The sequence below is a fragment of the Gekko japonicus genome, unplaced genomic scaffold (genome assembly GCF_001447785.1).
Source record: "Gekko japonicus isolate JY-2015 unplaced genomic scaffold, Gekko_japonicus_V1.1 scaffold332, whole genome shotgun sequence".
In the NCBI taxonomy this organism is placed as follows: Eukaryota; Metazoa; Chordata; class Lepidosauria; order Squamata; family Gekkonidae; genus Gekko; species Gekko japonicus.
Genome location: NW_015177015.1, coordinates 693,391 through 714,306, shown reverse-complemented (window position 1 = coordinate 714,306; position 20,916 = coordinate 693,391). Strand labels below are relative to the sequence as shown.

General features: G+C 40.9%; 1 protein-coding gene across 1 annotated transcript in view; it reads right to left on the bottom strand.

Moving 5' to 3' along the window:
- Nucleotides 1–20,916, bottom strand: part of GLIS1 (GLIS family zinc finger 1) — a 334,070-nt gene that overhangs the window by 155,723 nt on the left and 157,431 nt on the right. Inside the window, exon 4 of the mRNA XM_015427696.1 lies at nucleotides 19,941–20,916. Within this exon, the coding sequence (XP_015283182.1) occupies nucleotides 19,941–20,916 (976 nt within the window). The remainder of the gene's footprint in view (nucleotides 1–19,940) is intronic.

The following is a 20,916-nucleotide window of genomic DNA, read 5'->3' as shown; positions in this document are numbered from 1 at the left end:
ATTATAGCTTTGGGAAAAGTGCAGAAAGGGCACCTAGAATGATCTAAGGGTTGGAACACTTTCCCTATGAGGAAAGGTTAAAACGCTTAGGGCTCTTTAGCTTGGAGAAACAACGACTGAGGGGTGACATGATTGAGGTTTATAAGATTATGCATGGGATGGAGCAGGTAGAGAAAGAGGTACTTTTCTCCCTTTCTCACAATATAAGAACTCGTGGGCACTCCATGAAATTGCTGAGCGGTCGGGTTAGAACAGATAAAAGGAAGTACTTCTTCACTCAAAGAGTGATTAACACATGGAATTCACTGCCACAGGAAGTGGTGGTGGCTACAAGCATGGATGGCTTCAAAAGGGAATTAGATAAGCATATGGAGCAGAGGTCCATCAGTGGCTATTAGCAACAAGGTATAAATAGGGACTCTGGGGCAAGTGATGCTCTGTCTTCTTGATGCTTGGGGGGGTCAACAGTGGGAGGTCTTCTAATGTCCTGGCCCCACTGGTGGACCTCCTGATGGCACCTGGTATTTTTGGCCACTGTGTGACAGTGTTGGACTGGATGGGCCTTTGACCTGATCCAACTTTGGCATCTCTTATGTCCTAATGGTCAGTGCCTTTCACTGATGGACTGCAGGATCCACCTCTATGTATTCATTAATAGAATCTAAAATTGCATCATTGTTTTCAGCCTGCATCACACTGTCAATTAACTGTTCAGTTCGTGGTTGACTGCAAAGATTTTTTTCACATGCACTACTGCCAAGCTAGGTACTCCCCATCCTATATCTGTAGGAGTGCTGCCTGCATTCTCCACCAATGTTGCCCCCCCCCCGAGCAATGGCACATCAAATCCTCCCTCTATGAAGAAACACCAGGACCAAATGTAGTTTTAAAATCTAATCAGCAACAGTACAAATACAGTCTGTTGGCATACATACTATGAACTTGAGAGGGTGCCAGAGCTTTTATTTTAGAACTCAGCCTTGGCTTTCCCAGCACTCTATCTCCCCATTGTTTTTGTTGCTCCCCCCCCCCCAAGTCCTCTCCAGCTCCTCCTCTGTTGCGGCCTCAACTTCTTATTCCTCCCACTCATTTCTCTTTCCTCTTGTCTCCTCCCCTTCTGCCCTCATCTTTGTCCCTTTTATCCCCACCCTCTTCTAGTTTCCCAGCCACACCCCTCCAAAAGAGGTGGTGCTTTTGGCAGAGCCAGGCTGGCTCCACCCCAGGCCTGGGTGAAGGCCCAATACTGCTGTGGGGATATAGGTCTCAGTAAAGCACACCACTGCCCCTGTCAGCTGGTAGGCAGCTCTTCCAGTGGCAGCATGTTCTTTGGCTCTTTTGCTTCTGCCAAAAATCTCCGCTCTCCTGCAGGCCCCACCAATCACAGGTTAGCCCCAGGATGTGGGACCTACATGAACTAACAGTTATATAGGTCAAGGGGCTGCAGTGGGGAGGGGGGAAATCATCCTTCTTGACTCTCCCAGTATTTATGAGGTATCTAGGAGGAGAGGCTCATATTAAGGCAATTCGGAATGTGCTAACCCCCCCCCCGCCCCCGGCTACCCTGAGGCTCTATGCTACACGTTGTATTTTATCTCTTGTGCCAATAAAGGTATTGTATTTGTAAGAAGGTTATTTTATTTCGTCCACCTTGTCAATGCAGCTGTTCAACCTGTGTAAACAAATGTCTTGGGGTTGAATAGGATGATTGGAGGGAGGAGAATGTGAGAAAGATTCCCAGTCGTTGTGCTCACTGATTGTGGGATAAAACCTTTAGTTTGCAAACCATGAATAGTAATATTTCCAGTCTACTCCTTGCAGGTTGCAATTTATCTGGAGTGCTGGGTCCAGGTCTGGGCACTAAATTAAAAAAAAAAGGTGTAGACAAACTCGAATAGGTTCAGAGGAGGTCAACAAAGATAAGCAGAAGTCTGGCAAATGAGTCTAAGGAGGAAAGGTTGAAAGAACTGGGTGTGTTTAATCTGGGGAAGAGAAGTCTGAGGAAGAAATTACTGCACTTTTCAAATACTGGTAGGCCTGTCACAAAGACTTGTTCCCTTCTCCTCCAGAAAACAACACTGGGTCTAATGGACTTAAGTTGCAAGAAGGTAGATTTTGGCTGCACATAAACTTCCTAACATTAAAAGCGTTTTGACAATGGGCACAGTTACCCAGGGACGGGAGAGTTTTCCCCATGCTGGAAGTCTTCAAGCACAGGCTGGATGGCCACCTGTCAGGAATGCTGTAGGTGTAGATTGCCTGCCTTGACCAGGTAAGACAGGACTAGATGGCCTACAAGACCCCTTGTGATATTATGGTTCTGTGACCTAATCAGCCAACCCATGGATGCAGGTTTTTAATATTCACTGAGAGAATATAGAATGTTCCAAATATCCTGACATTAATTGTTTTTACATTTATTCCCTCAAGGAATTTGAAGGCTTCTCCAAACTAGCCTAATATTAAAGAATTGTTTTTCCCATTTAATTAATTAAACAAAAAAGTTTTTTTAAAAAGTCCTGCTGCAAATACCACTGAAGTTAATATTTGTGTCTCTGATTTTCTGAGGTTTTTATATGAGGCATGGGGAGGGAGTCACTAACCCCAAAGGCTATGGGGGATTGTTTTTACAGAAGATGATCAAGATGCCGGATGACTTCCACCTGGATCCTAAATGGGCTGAGCAGATTATTTATTTAATTTATGCCTTGCTTTTTTCTCCAAGGAAACTCATTCCTCTCTCCTCCATTTTTATTCTCAAAGCTGAAAACATCTAACTTTTCCTTTTCACCAGGCTCAGACAGTGCAGTAAATGTGCGGAAACAAATAATGGGCTTGGAAGGGCTAACAAACTGCAGTCCAACCCAGGCAAGACGGAGGTACTGTTTTTAGTTCCAACCAAACACAGTTCTGGATGTTGTTTCATTCCCCCCAATAACTTGGTTTGTAGCTTAGGAGTGATTTTAATTTCAGCCATGCAAAGTAGGTTAGGTTAAGAGTGTGAGACTGGCCCAAGATTTCCCAGCAAGTTTCCATAGTGATGGGGGGGGGGAGTCAAACCTGGGTCTTTCAGAGCTTAGTCTGACGCTCTAAGCACTACATCACACTGGCTCACCATGCTACATGGTCAGCAGCTCCATGGGATCTATGCACTGTATTACACTCTAGATAGCAGGCATTAAAAGTCTGAGTGTTCTCCTAGCCATAAAGAAAAATCCTGCATATATAGAACAAGAATGTCAGGGAGAAGATTCTAACAGCAAACACAAGCCAGGATTTTATATATACAAGAATTTAATGCAAAATGTTTGCAAGCCAATGTGTATAGCACACAGATGAATCACAAGACTCCAGATTGTGTGCTTTGTCTCTTCCTTCCTTCAACATTCATCTTCAAAAGCAGGCAAAGACAAAATAATGATTTCCCGTAACAGGATGATGCACTGATTGGTTTCCTACATAAATTCTTTTATTCTTGCTTTAAAATTTACAGTTTTCATGTTTGCATTTTAAGTATTCAACTGAGTCTTCCAAGATTGCTCAATGTAGAAAATATCCATCTTCTTGCAACATAACCTCTGTTATTACAATCCAATTATACAGCTATTAATTAGAGAAATGGTGCAGTGCACGTTTCAAATGTCTGAACTATTTTGTATCCAAAGTCTAGTGTCTCCGTTTTATCTCAGCTTATCTCTCGCAATCCAAAAGTTTTGGCATCTCATAATCCATTTAGATAAAAGATAGTAGCACTAAGGGGCAAAAAGACGTTTTGGAGAGCCCCAATGTTGATACTACATTGTGAATATCCTGTCAGTATGCCCAGTTGCAACTGATCAGTGATAAGGGAAGGCATTTCCTGCAGGTTTAAGCTCTACTCCTTCAACCCTTAATAGCTAATTACTGTTACAAGGGCCTAATGATTGGGACTTTCGGGGAAAGTTTTGTTTCAGATAAAATTAAGCTTTGAAACCAGGGTTGGCACCCAACCACTAGCACCCAGCAGGAGACTGGAGAGCAGGGTAAGCAGGGTCATGTCAATAGTGGAATGTCATTTCCAGGACGAACCCAGAAGTGATATCATGCTGTCAATGTGAAGCTTGGTGAATGCCAAAACATTGTGCTGACAGTGTGACATTACTCCTGGGTTTACCCCAAAAATGCATTCATGCCGTCAATGCACTGGTGACTGACTCATTTTTATCCCTTCCGCCTTACAAAGCAGGTGCAGGGGGCAGGGAGGATATGTTAATTCCCTTTGAAAGGAATGGACCTGTACACAACAGCTACCAGAGAGATGGAGAGATGTAATACTGTAGATACCATTAAGTAGGCAAATAACATGGGCATCTACTTTGTCCTGCAGCTTTATAGCACAAATAATCATGGCAAAGCTCAAGCAAGCAAGCAAGCAATCATAAGTTGTATTGCATTATTAAGATCACAACAAAAAATTGACAACAGTTTTCACACATAATGGAGTTTGCCTTCACAAAACCTATCCTCATGTAACAAAGTTGTGTTGGAAGCAACCCTGGGATGCTTCTGTATAGGAATTAACGAGCAGCCTGTCATAATGTTTGATAACTGCCTCTGCGGCTTTTCATTGTGCGTATAATTGCTGTTCACTTCTGTGAAGATACGCACAGCTAAAACCCCACACATCAGGATAACGTTATTTCTTATACTAAAATATCTTTTGTGTAGGAATTCTGCTGCATTCCTTTCTCATGGTCCAGGGACAAGTTCCAGCATTGAAAAGAAGGGTTCTTTGGCTCAGTTGGGGCACCATTTCCCCAACCTGAAATGGTCCCAATGGGATTCTCCCCAGGACTATTTCAGGTCAGGAAAATGGTGTGGAGTTTAGGACAGTTCAGTCCTAATCAGAATCAGGCACCACATGTGGAGAAATTGAGGTGAACCCACAAGTCCTGTGTGACAGAAAGACAGGGTAGAAAACCAGGACATCGTCTGAGAACACCATAATGTGTGAATTGGCTCTTAGGTCTGGCTCAAATGAATCTCCGCATTAACCAACTGCACCAGTATCCCGTGATGTTTTTACTGTGACCCCAATGAGATCTTCATTTGGGGAAGAGGGAGAGACTGCAGTAACTTTTCCATTTTCCACATCCAAATCATAATTGCTCAGGGCTAAGATTTGTAAATTTGTTCTCAAATAACTGAACCCTGAATGTTATATACATTCCCATGCTATTAAAAATTATTAGGCTTCCGGTTTGGCTCCCGCGAATGGCGGACGCATCCTTGGGTCGCTCCCGAGGGGCGTCTCGCCCGCCCGCGGTGGAGGAGGGAATCCGCACGAGCGGAGACCCGAACGAGCACCTCAGGATGTGAGGAGCTCGGATCCGGGGCGCTTTAGGGCGCTCGAGGGGGGGGTCTCTCTCTCAGCCGAGAGGTTGGAGACGAGGCTCCCGCCATGCCCTGCCCCTTTGGACCTTGCTGCGTGAGCGATCCCGTTTTTACGGGGTTTAGCGGGGCCACCGGACGTCACCGAGTGATAAAGCGACCATCCGAAAAAGTTGAAAAAGAAAAGATCGGCTTAACTGTGAGTTGTCAAAATGCAAAGAAAAAGATCTAAAACCGCTCCCCCCCCACCCAGCGAAAAAGGCGAGGAGGTTAATCCTCTAACTGCATAAGCGAAAAAGAAAAGGAGGGGGGGAATGGACTGAGCGAACAGCGGTGTTTTCCCTTGATGTATTTGAATTAAAGCGAGAAAAAGTTTTGTCTCTCTGGAGCACACACAAAAACGAGCGGAGGAAGGGAGGGACTTCCGTCTGGGCGTTTGCTTGTGTGTGAGAGCCGGCTGTTTAGTGTTTTGGACTGTTTATAGTTGTGAATCCGACGGGAGTTTTGTAAAACGGAAAAGTTTGAACTGTGACAGCGAGGAGTGCCTGGCAAGCGCTTATATACGTCAACAGTTTCGAGGAGGACCCAATAGAGAGTTTGGGAGCGGAAATAAAAGCGAAATTAAATTAATACCATTCTCAAAGCTGGGGACCTCCAAGGCATGAAAGGAAGAGGATTTATAATGCATGAACTGAGTGTGTTAACAGCAACCCGAAGGAGAATTTAACAAGCCGGAAGTAGAAGGCAACAGAGGAAACCCCTCCTTGTCAGCGATTGTAAAAGTGCCCAACACGCAAAGAAGCACAAAGAAGCGGTTCTGACTGTATCCAGAAGAGTTTTTTTTTTTATTAACAGAACTCAAGGGAACATTACTAATATACTAACAGAGAATCACATGAGACCGGACTAAGAAAAGAAGTTTGACAACACACAGAAGAAGCCCAAGAAGATTAATTGGACATTACTAACAGTTTAATTTACCAGTTTATATATCACTCAGCTTTCTCTTTCTCCCACTGTCTACCTTTCCCTTTTTTCTTTTAAGCGAAATACCTCCCCTTTTCAGGGGAGCTAATAAAATCTTTATTAAAAAAAAAATAAATATTCAAGGTAAGGACATAATAGTAGCTTGACGGAAAGCTCCCAACATGTTTCATAGATCTTCAGGGAAATTTATGCAGTCATTAGTTGAACACAAATTATGTCTCCCAACATGACCATCTATATTGCAAAATGCTTGTCAAAATTCATCGATCCAACTTACAAGCCATGAATAATACCATTATATACTCCCCATGAAAAATGTGGAAATAGGGATTAAAGACTATTTTGTAACCTATATTAAAATAGGCATGCGACAATGGAGGAAATTACTGTTCCCAGTTTAATTGTTAACTGGTTAGCATATTTAAGCTAGAATTCCACTCAGTATTTACTATTTCTTCTTATATTTTAGTGCATACCTTAGTGTAACAGATGGGAAGGAAAAACAACATTATAACAACTACCTTTTCAATACATTATCTGAATATAACACACACACCGTAAAAACACAGTTTTATTGCCTATTTTGTCTAAGGTGGCTAAGTTATATGACAGATTCCTGTTCTCAAAATAATTTCTGGGCAAGACACCATGGATTTAAAATGAGAGCAAGCCAGTTTTTCATGAAAAAATATGGCTTTGTTTACGTTACAATTGAATGCTTTCAGAAATTGTCCTAGGAAAAATGAACTTTAAAACCCTGGAGAGAAGCTTCTTATAAACTTAAATAACCTCCGTTTTGATAGTGATGCAAAGTACAAATTGAAGCAAACTGAATGGTCAACTCTAGCAAATTATACAAGTCCTATGTCAACCAGTTGTGGAGAACAGGAACATTTACACTTTTCTCTAGCGTTAGGAGGAATCATTTGTTGGTTGTCCACTGGTAGTGGTTTCTTTACAGTACAAACCAGTTCTGTTTTGTCTCCTCTCTTATTGTCTCGCAGTGACAAGATTCCAAGTGTACAGGCTCTCATCCATTCCTTGAGTGGGCCTACCACGGATGCTACACTCTGCCCCCTGCTACTTGCCATATTTCTGTCTTCCAAGACTTGGCAAACATGTTCACAGTTTGACTCTCCTCATAGTCTGTGGCCCACCCCTTCTTTTTGATGCTGTATTAAGGTGGCCAGGCATGGTCTAGCCACTGGTAGGAGTCTGGTGGGGGGACACTAGGCCAATGTCAGGCAATGGCATGACACCACTTGTGGGGAAAACCTGGAAGTGATGTCACACCTCCCTAGAAATCACCAGAAACTCTGTGGCCCTCTGCTGTATATTCTCCCTCAATTATCTCATTTATTCTCAAGGGTTCTGCTACTATATTTTCCTATACATTTTACTTACAAGGCTTTCCCAACCCTCAGAGAGGCTTTCAGGGCAAACAGTAGGCTACTTGGGGATGGAGAAGGCAGGAAAAAGACACCCTACCAACTATTTCTGCAAAGTTTTGTGTACTAGAGATAGAGAAAGAACAATAAAAGCCTTTCAGAAAAATTATGTTCAAAGTCTTTGAACAACACCCCCTTGAAAGTGGTACCTTTCTGGCCACTCACCGATTTTCCCAGATGGACTTTTCTTTTGCTACCCTGCGTCCTATAGTTGTCACCTTCCTGAACCATCCCTTTTGGTTGTTTCTCCAAAAGGTAAGATTCTGACTTCCTTTTAAAATATAATTCTTCTGTGTATACGACTTTCTTGATGATCTTTCTTTCATTCTTGTTCCATCCAGTATCATACTAAATATCTAGATCCGTATAATTCTCTAGTTTTCAAGTGCAGCCTTAGATGACACGGGCTAGGGCCCCCACCCCCAGCCTATCTTGAGGCTCTATGCTGCACGTGTATTTGATATTTTATGCCAATAAAGGTACTGTATTTGTATTTTGACACAGGCTAGGAATAATTATTCCCTCGTGGCTGCCAATGAAAGTAGTAAATCTCTGTCCCCCAGCAATATTTAGTAAATTAAAATGTGTGACATAATGTCACCATGTTGTGGGTTCCCCATAGGATTGCCAGATCTAGGTTGGGAAATTCGTGATTTGAGGATGGGACCTGGGGACAGCAGGATTTGAAGAGGGGAGGGACTTCAGTAGGGTATAATGCTATAGAGTCCAACCTCTAAAGCAGCTATTTTCTCCAGAGGAATTGATCTCTGTAGTCTGGAAATCAGTTGTAATTCTTGGAGATCACTAGATGCCACCAGGAGGTTAGCAACTCTATGCCCCACAAGCATAATCCAGCGAAGTAAAGCAGGGTTGAGAGAGGACATTTTGTTCAGGTTGGAAGCAACCAACCATTTAGTCTGGAGAACATCTAGAACGACTGGGCCAAAAAGAAATGGTTTATGGTTTGCAGTGTTCAACACTATGCAAACTTGCAAGAATTCCATTGATAGCAATAAAAATACTTTGGAACAAATGGCTTGAGATTTTTTTACAGAAATGATGGATTTTCCATTAAAGGAACTTTCACTACAAGGTTTATTTTTGCTCTTCTTCAATTTTGCTTAATGTTCTTTCGTGCTGTTAATTCCTACTTATCACTTCCTGAACTCTTCTAAGCAATTTTTTCTCTGTTTTCCTTAGTGCTTTCTTTGGGCAAACTGGACACAGCTCGCTCTTTTAATCTCCTCTTAAAAGCCAGCCTTCCAAGTTTTCAAATAATTCTTTAATTTCCCATCCTCTTAGTGAATGCCAAAGATGCTAAAACAGGAGATGGAGACTTGCCATGGTGAAATGGAATTCCTATCGTTCTGGACATGAAAGTCAGCTGGCTGCTCTTCTGTTTTGTGGATAAACTCCCTAGAACATTTTAAATTATTAACACTAATCCACCAGTTATGTGTTGTTGCAAAAGGGACAACTCAACAATGTTACTAAAGGAGAATAGTTATAGGAATAATGAATAGTTTCCAGTAATTATATATTCATACATATTCATACAGTCATTTATATATTCTATACAAAGTTCAGCTGGTGTCAAGCTTTATGATTTTATGAGTTATAGGGGCAGAAACAGTGATTTGTAGCACCTTAGCCAAGTCATCATCTATGCACTCTTGACCAGCAAGTAGCATTTGCCCTACTTGCCAAGAAACCCTTATCTACTTCCATTTTCCAAAAAACTGTTGCATTATTGCACTGACTCCAAAAGGTTGCCATGGCAAGAGGGCAAAGGTGTAGGAGGCACCTAAAAGAACACCAGAGTACAGTTTTGCAACGGGCAGCTCAGGGACCAAACCAAGCCTTCCCATCTCCTAACAGCTGCCTCCAGTGCTCACTACCACCACATACCTCCTCCTCCTTCGAGGAGTAGAGGGGCCACAAATGAAATATGCAAGAGTAGGGTTGCTAGCCTCCAGCTGGGGCCTGGAAATCTCCTGGAATTACAACGGATCTCCACACTACAGAGATCAGTTTTGCTGCGTTCAGATAAGATCACGTGCAATATTTTGGTAAATAATAAATTTAAAACGTTAATTCATAAAAATGTTTGGCAGAAATCTGGAATTATGATCCATCTTCCTTCCATTTAATTTTCATATGACCTTTCTCCATTAATTTGAAATAAAGTTAAATGTTTTAAAACAATAGTTCCGATTCTTCAGTGTGAAGACATTAGTGTTATATGAGGTTTCCATTGGTGTAGTTTGGTGTAGTGGTTAAGTGCGCGGACTCTAATCTGGGAGAACCGGGTTTGATTCCCCACTCCTCCACTTGCACCTGGCTGGATGACCTTGGGGGCAAGCCGTAGTTCTGACAAGAGCTGTCCTTGAAAAAGAGCAGTTTCTGTCAGAGCTCTCTCAGCCCCACCAACCTCACAGGTTGTCTGTTGTGGGGAGGGGAAGGGAAAGGAGTTTGTAAGCCACTCTGAGACTCCTTTGGGTAGTGAAGGGCGGGGTATAAATCCAATCTCTTCTCTTCTCTTCTTATTGAATATGAATGATCAATTAGGACTTTTTATCAACTGCAAAAATGTGTGCATTTTGATTAGTATTTATTTGTCAATTTGTTATGCCCTCGGCTTCTTCTCTGACACAAATAAAAGTGGTTAAATCATTTGACTTGTTTGTTTCTTGCTGGGTCGGTTCAGATATAATGTGAAACCATGGCTTATTTTTGCTATGGTTAGTAAAATCAGGATTCGGTCCGCAAATGATAATTGAATCTTGGCTTGTCTCACCAAATCTTGGGTTCTGTGTCTCACCAAATCTTTCTCCAGCCTCCCCAACAGAGACCATGCTGCCGCCTCATGGTGCCCAGCTGATGGCAAGGCCTCACCACAACTGGCTTAACGTGGACCACTGGTGACACAAGGGTGAGCTGTGGGCACCCTCAGAATGACAGCTGGCTGCAAGCCACACACAGCCTCCTCTCAGCTGGTGGAGAAAGCTGCCTGGTTTTCAAGTTACCACTTTCCTCACAAACAGTAAGAGCTTCTTCCTGCTCCTTGCAAACACAACCAAATGCATCCACCCAAGAGTGCTGCACATGATACTCGCAGCAGATACTGTATTCACCCGCACCTTATCACTCATATGCCCTGGCAGGTTTTTTTTACTCTGAACAAATGCTACCTACCAGCCATAGACCTCAAGTATTCACTTACAGAGTCCAAACCCCAACAAAGCCCCCTCCCGGAAGAGCCCCCAGAACCTAGAGCAATTACCACTTACACAACAAACACACAAGTGAATTGAATTAAGTGCACTTGACTGAACAGAGAAAGCAAATTTCAAACAGTAACAGCTGGAAATGCTGAGAGCCAAAATACACAGTACGAAAAATATGTGTAAGGAGACAGGTATGACTCATGGTTATACATTCTAACAAGGACTTACCTTTAATAAGCTCCCCATTTCTCCTGTTGAATACCAATGGGGCATGGGGGAGGAAGAGGCTTCAGGCTTCCTTCCTGTGGCATTTTCACCATCGGGCATCGGAAACCACATTTGGGGGCCCTATATGCCCCATCCTTTGGCTTCATGTGCACTGATCGACATGTTGGGGAAGGGGCAAAAGCTCCCCTGGCACCATTTCCAGGGGCAAAAACACTGCATATAACCATGATTCAGTTTTGGAACAAATGTGCTGACACGATAGGGTTACCAACCTCCAGGTGGTGACTGGAGATCTTCTGGGATCACAAATGATCTCCAGATGACAGAGATCAGTTCACCTGGAGAAAATGGCTGTTTTGGAAGGTGGACTCTATGGCATTATACCTTATTGAAGTCCCTCCCCTCCCCCAAACCCACCCTCCTCATGCTCCACCCTCAAAATCCCCAAGTATTTCCCAACCCACAACTGGCACCCCTATGACAAAAATTTCGTTCAGTGCATTTTGGTCCTTGGATAGGTTGGATATTAAGGGAGGGGGGCTTTGCTGTGGGAAACACTAGGGTAGGGAGTTTGCTTGTCCTCCATTCTAAATCCCCTCAAAGTCAATTGTATCAGTGTAATGAACATGAATAGGGTACTTATATAAATAATTTCGTAGACTGAGTGCAGAACAGGAAGCAAGATAGCCAGGACTCCACTGGCATTGCTTTTTTGTCCTCAAGGATACACTCAGGGGTCATTTCGTAGAAAAAGAGGTGCAGGAACTCATTGGCATAGCTCATTTGCATATGCCACACCCCCTGACAAAGGGCAGGCATGCAAGCATGCCTGGGTTCCCTGCTTGATCTTCTCGGGTAGGGAACCCAGGCATGTTTAAAATGCCTTTCTTTCCCTTCCCCATTTGGGGGGAGACATCTCCCTTGTCCCCTGAACCCCTTAAGTCCCCCTTTTAGGATTATACACATAGCCCATCCCTCCTAGACAGTCTAGTTTGTCAGACTGTCCTTCACACAGGCCAATGAGACTCTCCTGTCCTAAAGGCACCCGGTTCTCATATGGACATTTGTTCCTTTATCAGATGATTTAAATATTTTCTGCAGTAATCTCTGTAACTATTATAAAATGCCACCAGGTGGAGCAATGCTTTTTAAAAAATATCCACAGGTTTATCTCCTAGAACAAATGGGAAGACCTCCTTTGTAAAGCACCATATATTTAATTCATCTATGATCAGGAAATAGAAATCTTCACTTCCACATTTTGCATTATATGCTATAAATGAGCAAACACAGATGTAAGTATGGAAAGTACAACCACATAACCGAATCTTCAGGGAAAAGGGCACTGTATCAAAGTGTAATTAGTAGATTTAACTCAGATAAAGAACTATATGGGAAACAGACATGTGGCTGTTTTCTTGTATGAATTCCTCCTTAGGAGAATATTCTGACAATTCCTGATCAGCTAACTTCGATTTTTACATTCCAGAATAATTTTTTGATTACTTGACCCGCAAATAGAGATTGGAAACACTTGGAAGGAACTCCATGCATCAGGACTGTTTTGTAAAAATCTTCCTGCCAGGCCATAAAAGAGTCTTGACCAACTCCTATTTTATCGTTTACCCATGTAGAGCAAGGGTACCAACACAATTTATAGAACTAATCACTTGCAGATTTAGTAGGCACTCTCAGCTGACACAAATGAAAGATTTATTGTTGGGATGATGAAACAAAGAGCAAGTTGTGCAAACTTTACTGAGCTGGATTATGAGAACATGCTTTTTCCATTTCCTACTTTTAAATGCCTTGGGTACCATTTCAAAAGAAAGGCCAAGATAAGTTATTCAGCAAAGTAAATTGCAGGGCATCTGAGCACCAGAACCTCTTTGTGGGCATGGTATCTCCACACACAGCAAGAATAATATGAGAACAGAGAGTCTGCACCACTCCACTAAATCTAGCACAGAGACTTAAACTTGCAAAGTACTGTTTGCAGAAACAGAACTGCAATAGGTGAAGGACAATGGGAGTACATTCTATATGATCACTATTATTTCTTGTTTTTGTAGCACTTCTCAGTGAAAATTAAATGTACTGTTTCCCGGCAGCAAAGCAAATTTTGCCTGGAATCAGGGAAAATTACTGCCCTCCCTCCAAAATAGCTGAATCACGCAACCAGTTATACTGACAGAATCTCCTTTGCCAAAGGACTGTAACAAATGTTGCTGTGGAAGGGACAAGATGAAGGAAACCACTCAGTATCAGAGTGGCATGCTTAGAAGATGTCTGCCCCCCCCCAAAAAAACCCTAGCACCTTCTTTAGGTTAAACAAAGTCTCCATCAAACCTAGCAGCACCTAAGATGTTATTGTAAGACAACATTATCATATGCAGCAATAGGTGCAGTAATCTCTTGAAAACAACCTCATAAATTTCAGATATGATTACAGATCTTAATTCCCAGGAATATTGTCATTGAAATGTTTTTAATTAATACTCTCATTTATGTTTGTTTGTCTGTTTTGTCTGATTGTTAAAAACAATAAAAATATTTTTAAAATAATGTAATGTAGTGATTGTTGTACACGATCAGAGTTCACAGAACGTAGGGTCACCATGTGCCCACTGGAGGCTGGAGATCTCTCGTCCCCAGCTGGTCTTGCCCACTGGCACTCTAGTAGCCAGTGGGAGGGGAAAAGTTTTTAATCACCATGAGGATATGATGACAGAGTTTGTGGAACCTGGAAGTAATATTAAGACTCTCTAGGAATTGTCAGAAAATTTATGATACAACCATAGAGGTTTTCAAAGATTCCTACAGAAGACTGATGCTACATCTGGGAAAACTCCATTTTAAGGTTTTCGCTTTTTTCTACGACCCCTTATATGTAACATCTCTAAGGACACCTCTCTGTAGAGTTCAGAGAGGATGCGTGTTATGCTGCCTCCTTGCCTTCCTTATTGTTTCCTAATTATTTTCGCCCCCACCAAAGGCTCTTGCCTCAGAATTCTTAGTTGGACCCAAAGAACAGGTTGGCTTAGTTATATCGGTAGAATGACAGAATGGTCAGCACGTGGGAGTGGCTCTGAGGTAAAAGGGAATCCTTTACTCTTATTTTCTTCCCCTTATATGAAACACCTCTAAAGTCACCTCTTTGTAGAATTTTGAGGTTGTGTGTTATGCTGCCTTATTGCCTTCTGCATCATTTCCTACTTATTTATGCTGCCACCAAAGGCTCTTGCCTCAGAATTCTTAGTTGGACCCAAAGAATAGGTTGGGTTAGTTATACTTGGTAGAATGAAAGAATGGTCAGTACAGGGGGGTGGGTCTGGGGTAAAAGGAAATCCTTTATTCTAAATAAAACAAGTTATTTTCTCTTATATAGAGAGTTTATTTAGAATTATAAAACCGTATTGGTTCTAGTAAAGTTCATAAACATAATGGTTTCAGATACATATAGTTCTTCTTTCTCTAAAGTTCCTTAAATAGACATAACTACAAAAGCTTATTTCCTCATCTGCCACTTAGGCTAATGACTTCCATACAGGGTTATTTTCCTCACTTGCCACTTAGGCTCATAATTTTCAGACAGAACACAGATTTCTCTCACTCTCCACAGTGCACTCTTCACCCACTCAAATTTCTTCCCCACATACTCACTGAACAAAACCCCTCTCTCTGCAAACCGATCAATTCTGTCCCATAGGGCACAGCTACCATCCAATCATAACACACTTCAATCACCCATCCAGTCCCCCACTTTTTTACTCTAGAAGCCTAAATTTTAACCCAACATTACGTCACAGAAATAAAACACCATACCTGTGTGTGACATCAGTTTTACCATAGAGATTCCAGTGTAGGGTTTTCCCAGAAGTGACATCATGCTGTTGCTAATGACTACACCACATGTCCCTGCTCCACCTCGCCTTCTGCTGTTTGTCAGACCAGACCTGGAAACCCTACTGAACATCTCCTCAATCAGTATATTAGGTGGCCCTTAGTTAGATTGATTTACCTCTTTGTACCTCATTTTTTCATTTCTGAAGCATGAAGATAACACTTACTAGTGTGTAGGCTTACAATTTGACTGTCTTTCCCTTAACACAAAATAAATAAAATTTATTATTGCAGTCAAAACAAGAATAGAATGCAGCTAACTGAAGGGAGATAATGGAATCTTTTGATCATGATTCCAGCCAGATAGGAGTCATCTTCCCATAGTAAGAATGTTTAAATCACCCCATGTGAGCGCTGGCAGATTACTAAATTCCCAAACATGGAACTGTCATCCTATTAGATGAGGGAGTGCCAATTCTATGGTTACAGCCCATGCATTTAGCCCCCTTGAACATGGTTATGTCATTTAAACTTAAACACAGCCACTCCCATTAAAGCAGCTTCCACCCAGCTAGGTTCCCAATGAAGAAAGCAATTGAGATGTTTATTTTTACAAAGAGATAAAGGAAACTAAAATATTCAGGCATCACAAATTGGCCACCTATTACTTGTGATCATTTATAGAGATATCCACATTTAAATTAATAAAACTTACATCTGTTAATCAAAAGGTGTCTTTTCTTTCTCTTATCATTCTGCTTCTCCAGTTTAGAAGCCGAATTCTGTGAATATTATAAGCAGAGGCACTCTTAAATTTGGTATTACCATCACTTTATTTAAGTGGAGAAGAGACAGATTACCCAATATTTCACACACTGTGTCTCATGCTAGGTAATGGATCAATTCACACACGTGTTCACACACATATACCTTTCCAAATGTAAACAGACACTTAAACTTTATCATACAATGTTTAGGGATCATGATTCATTATTACTCAAAATGATGGCAGAACAAAAAGATAACATGGAAAATCCTCTTTTTGCATTTTATAATGAAAACATTTAATCTGGCTAAGTTTTACTGTCAGACAATCAAAATTCCAGTTGTCTGGGACATCAAATCTAAAAAAGCATGAAATTAATCTTCATAAGTTCAAGTCTTAGGGGCATTGCATCATTATTTTAGTTGGATATATTTTGATCAAAATGCAGATGAGCACCAAATTTAATAAAACTAAAATAACACAAGTTGAGTATGAAACATAACAGGATATTGCAGAGAGATTAGGTAGTTTCCTTCAGACTACTTGCGCAGGCGAAGGAATAAAAAGGCAAAAAGCAAAACATAACAAAAAACCCCACACAAATGAAAAGGACACAGCATAGATAATGAATCAATTATTAAATTAATAAAAAACAAAAACAGCTTTTTGGCACCCAAACAGAAGCTGAATCCCCTCAAATATCAGTAATTCCTTTACAGCAGATAGATTTTTTGCTTTTCCACTGTCTGCTGTAGAGAATGGAGCACACAGGCTAAATTTAAACCAGCTGTAATGATGAGTGTTACAGTTGGACTGGAGGGAAGCTTACCTCATGAAAGTATTGTGGAAACTGCTGTTGGAAAGATAATAAAAGGATTAACTGCCATTTTAGTGGACCATTTACTTTTCAATCAAAATGTCTCATGTATTTCCTGTTCTCAAGTAGCCTGAATTCCAAAATTCCTTTGTCTATTACAGTACATAGTAGCAAAGCCTGTCATAAGAAATTAATAATTTTACATGGATGGGAGCTTTTATGCATATAGACATGAAGCTACTTGTTGCCAGCCTTCCATGAACACATTCAATACATATTTAGCCAACAAATTTTGCTGAACAGATGGGAAAGACACCCAGATTCAAAGAAAGTACAAATGTATTTTGGAAGAGCACTGGAAGTAACAAAAGAGAAAGAAATAGCTTTTGGGGGAAAGAAAATACCCATGATCACTCACTGTTATGCTACAGGTTTTAAAAACATCTGCCACCACCTGATAATTCCCTCGATGAATTCATGGTCATGAATCTATTTTTAAGAACTTTTGAAACAATATTGCATCAAAATGCAAACAAATTTAACATTTTAGTCTATAAATAAATGGACCTGGCTGATATAAATTTTAAAGACATATGCCCATAACTTTCTGCATCTTAAACGTGTTGCAAAAATATGAATTTTAATAGTCTCATCCAACTCAGAATCTGCTGTTGTGCTGAACTCCCAATCACAACAATTCATTATTTATTTCAAACAAGGATAGCTGTCCCCTTTCCTTTTCTTAAGGAAAACAGCTATTAATAGCCTCACCCATAACTCTTCCACAGTCACTCAAAAGCTAGATGCCAACTGTTGGTTCTGTAACTTCTGAACTGCCAAGTTCTGACTGGGACACAATTGAGCACATTCTAAACACTACACTGTCATGTGTGTTGAGCCTTTTGCCTACATCACCGACAAGAAAATTTGCTTAAGTACCATAGTATTTACACAGCATACTACATATGAAGTTTTTCTACAGTCCAATTGTCAAAACCCTTCTGAAATTACTTTTGTTCGATACAGATTAAAATATGACAACATTCAATGCATTCCTTAAACTAAATTACAAGAACTGGTTGTAGAAAGGTAAGTATTAAAGAACCGCTAAATGATAGCTGTCAAACAAAGACAATACAGAGAGGGTTTTCTCAGTGTTAAGTAAATCCAAATTTCTAAACCATCTGTTTTATCACTGGGGGGAAAACCAACACAAATCTAATCATGCATCTCTGGTCTCTAAAACCCCCCCAGAGAAACCAAGAAAATAGACTGTTTTCATCACTTTGCAAGCAACCTGCAAAATTAGAAAGTTACCTCGACTATGTAATGCAGGCACATTCACAGTTTCTAACTTCTAAGAATGCATAAGGCACAGCTACCCCACTGGTGATTTCGAAGGTTCTTCCCCTGTGTAAATCATCTGCGCCACTAGAGATGTTACCTGATGAGGACCTTGTTTAAGCTGCATGGATATTCTGGAACTTCAGTACATTGAAATCTAAATAACAATATGCTTTTCAGGAACGTTGTATGTGAACTCATTTTTTAATTGTTACTTTAATTTGCTAGTTTTGGTCAAGAAAAATCTGCAAACAAAATTATTTTCTGCCATGTAGGTAATACATAAAATAGTTTGGAACGGGAAGTAGTAGTATCCATACTCAGAGAAGAATCCCTACTCTCATATTTCTGAACAGACAATTCATCATCTGACAGGGAGCATCTGAATTACAGAAAATAAAGAATGGATATACAGTGACACGAGAAAATAAAGTCTGTCCTATATATGAGAAACCAGGTGCAGAATATCCACTGTTTCACTATGTTATTTTATTTCCTTCTAACAACCCCTGGATACTCCAGGAACAGAGAAATTAAGCCTGCACTGCCACAGTAATAGGAATACAGTGATATTTATCTGAAAGTACATTCTTCCGCACACTACGTTTTAAAAAATATATAATCTTTTATTAACCGACATATATATTAAAGATCAAATCCAGTCAAAAATGTATAGGGATAAAAGTTTATTCTTGTGCTAAGTTTTTGTTCTCAGTAAGAGCTGCATTTGGGAGAAAATAGTTCCATTAAAGCGTCCTCATTTTCTGTAAGGTTACCAGATGTCTTTTCAATCTGAAGGGATGGCTTAGTTTGAAGAGAATGCTTCTCATTCCCAAACATCACAGCCATAATACATAGTGGGGGTTCCTTATTTCAGAGCACCAGTACTGTACTGTGTTCGAATGAAGAAATAACAAATGTCCCAAGTGCTCCTGGTTGCTGACATTTTGATGGAGGGAACCCAATCTGTTGGTGTGGTTATTCCTTTGTAAGCAATACATTTGAGGTTTCAAACGAAAGTTTCATATTTCACAGCTGGGTTTGGAAGCTCTGACCAATCTTGCCCTGTTATCATCTATTCTATTCAGGATCTCATATTATTATTGCTTTCAACATGTGGAAAGCCAACTGCAAGTCATTAGCTTTTATTTTAATTGCCCACATTATCTTGATAATGCCAGCATAGACAGTGCTGTTCCCAAGATGTTCTCTTTGGAACTTCTTCTATAGCTGCCTGATCAGAGCAGAACAGTTTTATTGATATTCTTCAAAAATTCTTATTAAGTTAAAAGAAAACACTTAACTTAAAAGTCATACGACATACTCAGTTTTAATTACTAATTATGTTTATTGGAATTTTCTGCCTATTGTGTTATAATTCAAATGACTGTACTCATTTGGAAGCTTGTTTATAAGGCAGAAGGAAATGAATTTCAATGAACTTGCTTCTTGTTTCTTGATTTAAAATACCACCGGAGGCTCAGTCATTCTTTCTTTACATTACATTGCTGCAGGTTGCTTTGATCGTATGAAGATTTCAATAACCATTTCAAAAATAAATCTCTATATTAAAAGCTAAGCTTTCAGAGGCCACCAAAATATTATTTGTTATCATTACAATACTTATAACTCAGACATTTCCTCTGATATAAAGTTATTTCCACCCCAATGTTTTCTTGGAACCATCACAGAAACAGTTGCAGGAAAGCACTATAATTATGTTGGAAGGCTACTGAGAAAGCAGAAAGAGTGCAAAGAATTCAGTATGCACTTCTAGTTGAATTCTGCTTGGAAATATCATAGAACAGGTTACAGAAAAGGACTATGATTATATTGGAAGAATATTTTAAAAAGAAGAATGAATGCAGAGACCTCTTTATATTTCTAGTCAAATAAATATATTCCAGACTTACCATACACTTGTTTGGTTTTTCGCCGGAATGAACCCTCATGTGAATCAGCAGTTTGTAACGAGCATTGAAAGGCTTATATCGACGGACACAGCCTGCCCAGAAGCAAGTGAAGTCTTCTCCTTTCCGCTGATCAATGTGTGTCTTTTCTATGTGCCGAACCAGCTCATCTTGTTGATCATAAGCAGCACTACAGTCAATCCACCGACAGGCCTGCTTGCCATTGCTGGTCTCTTGCTCATCACCCTCACTCATTTGAAGAGACTTTGGAGACATGGAAGCATGTAAATGAGACAGCGTCCCTTGAGCCTGGCTTCGCGGTTGGTGTAAATGATAAGGTGGCGGCAGCTCTTGGTGATGCTGAAAAAGATCGGTTGCAGACGAATATTCGTCAAGTGGTTCTTGTTTTAAAAAACTCAACTTTTGGTTGCTGTGGGAAGCCTCTTGCTGAGGAACACTAGTGTTGTTCATTATAAGGCAAAGGCTTGCATTTTCTTCTGCTTGCCGCATTTGGGAATGATCACAGTCCCCTCGAACACAGTCACTGGAAACAGGTAAAAGGCATACTGACGGAGAGGGGTGATGGCAGTGGGTCCCAGGCTGGGAGCAAGACTGGGGCCGAGATGATTTCTGAGCACCGTGGAGAGTGATTTCCCCAGGAGAAGAGGAAATGCCAGCTGAATTAGTCCGCAGTCCATTCACGCAGGTGACCAATGACGTCTGTGAGGTACGTATGATAGTTGTAATGTCAATCCCATCGGCAGAAGACGGCAGCATGGAGAGGCATCGCTTCTTCAGGTTGCTTGCCTGGTGCCGGCTGGTGTTTTGAGGGCTGCTGAGTGACAATGATCCCAGGGAGGAGCTGTGTTCATTATTAAACAAGTATGATGAAAGTGAATTTGTAAAGCCATTGTTCATTAGCTCTATTTCAGGATGAAAGCTGCCCAAGCCTCTCAGTTCCATTCCTTCGGTAATCCCA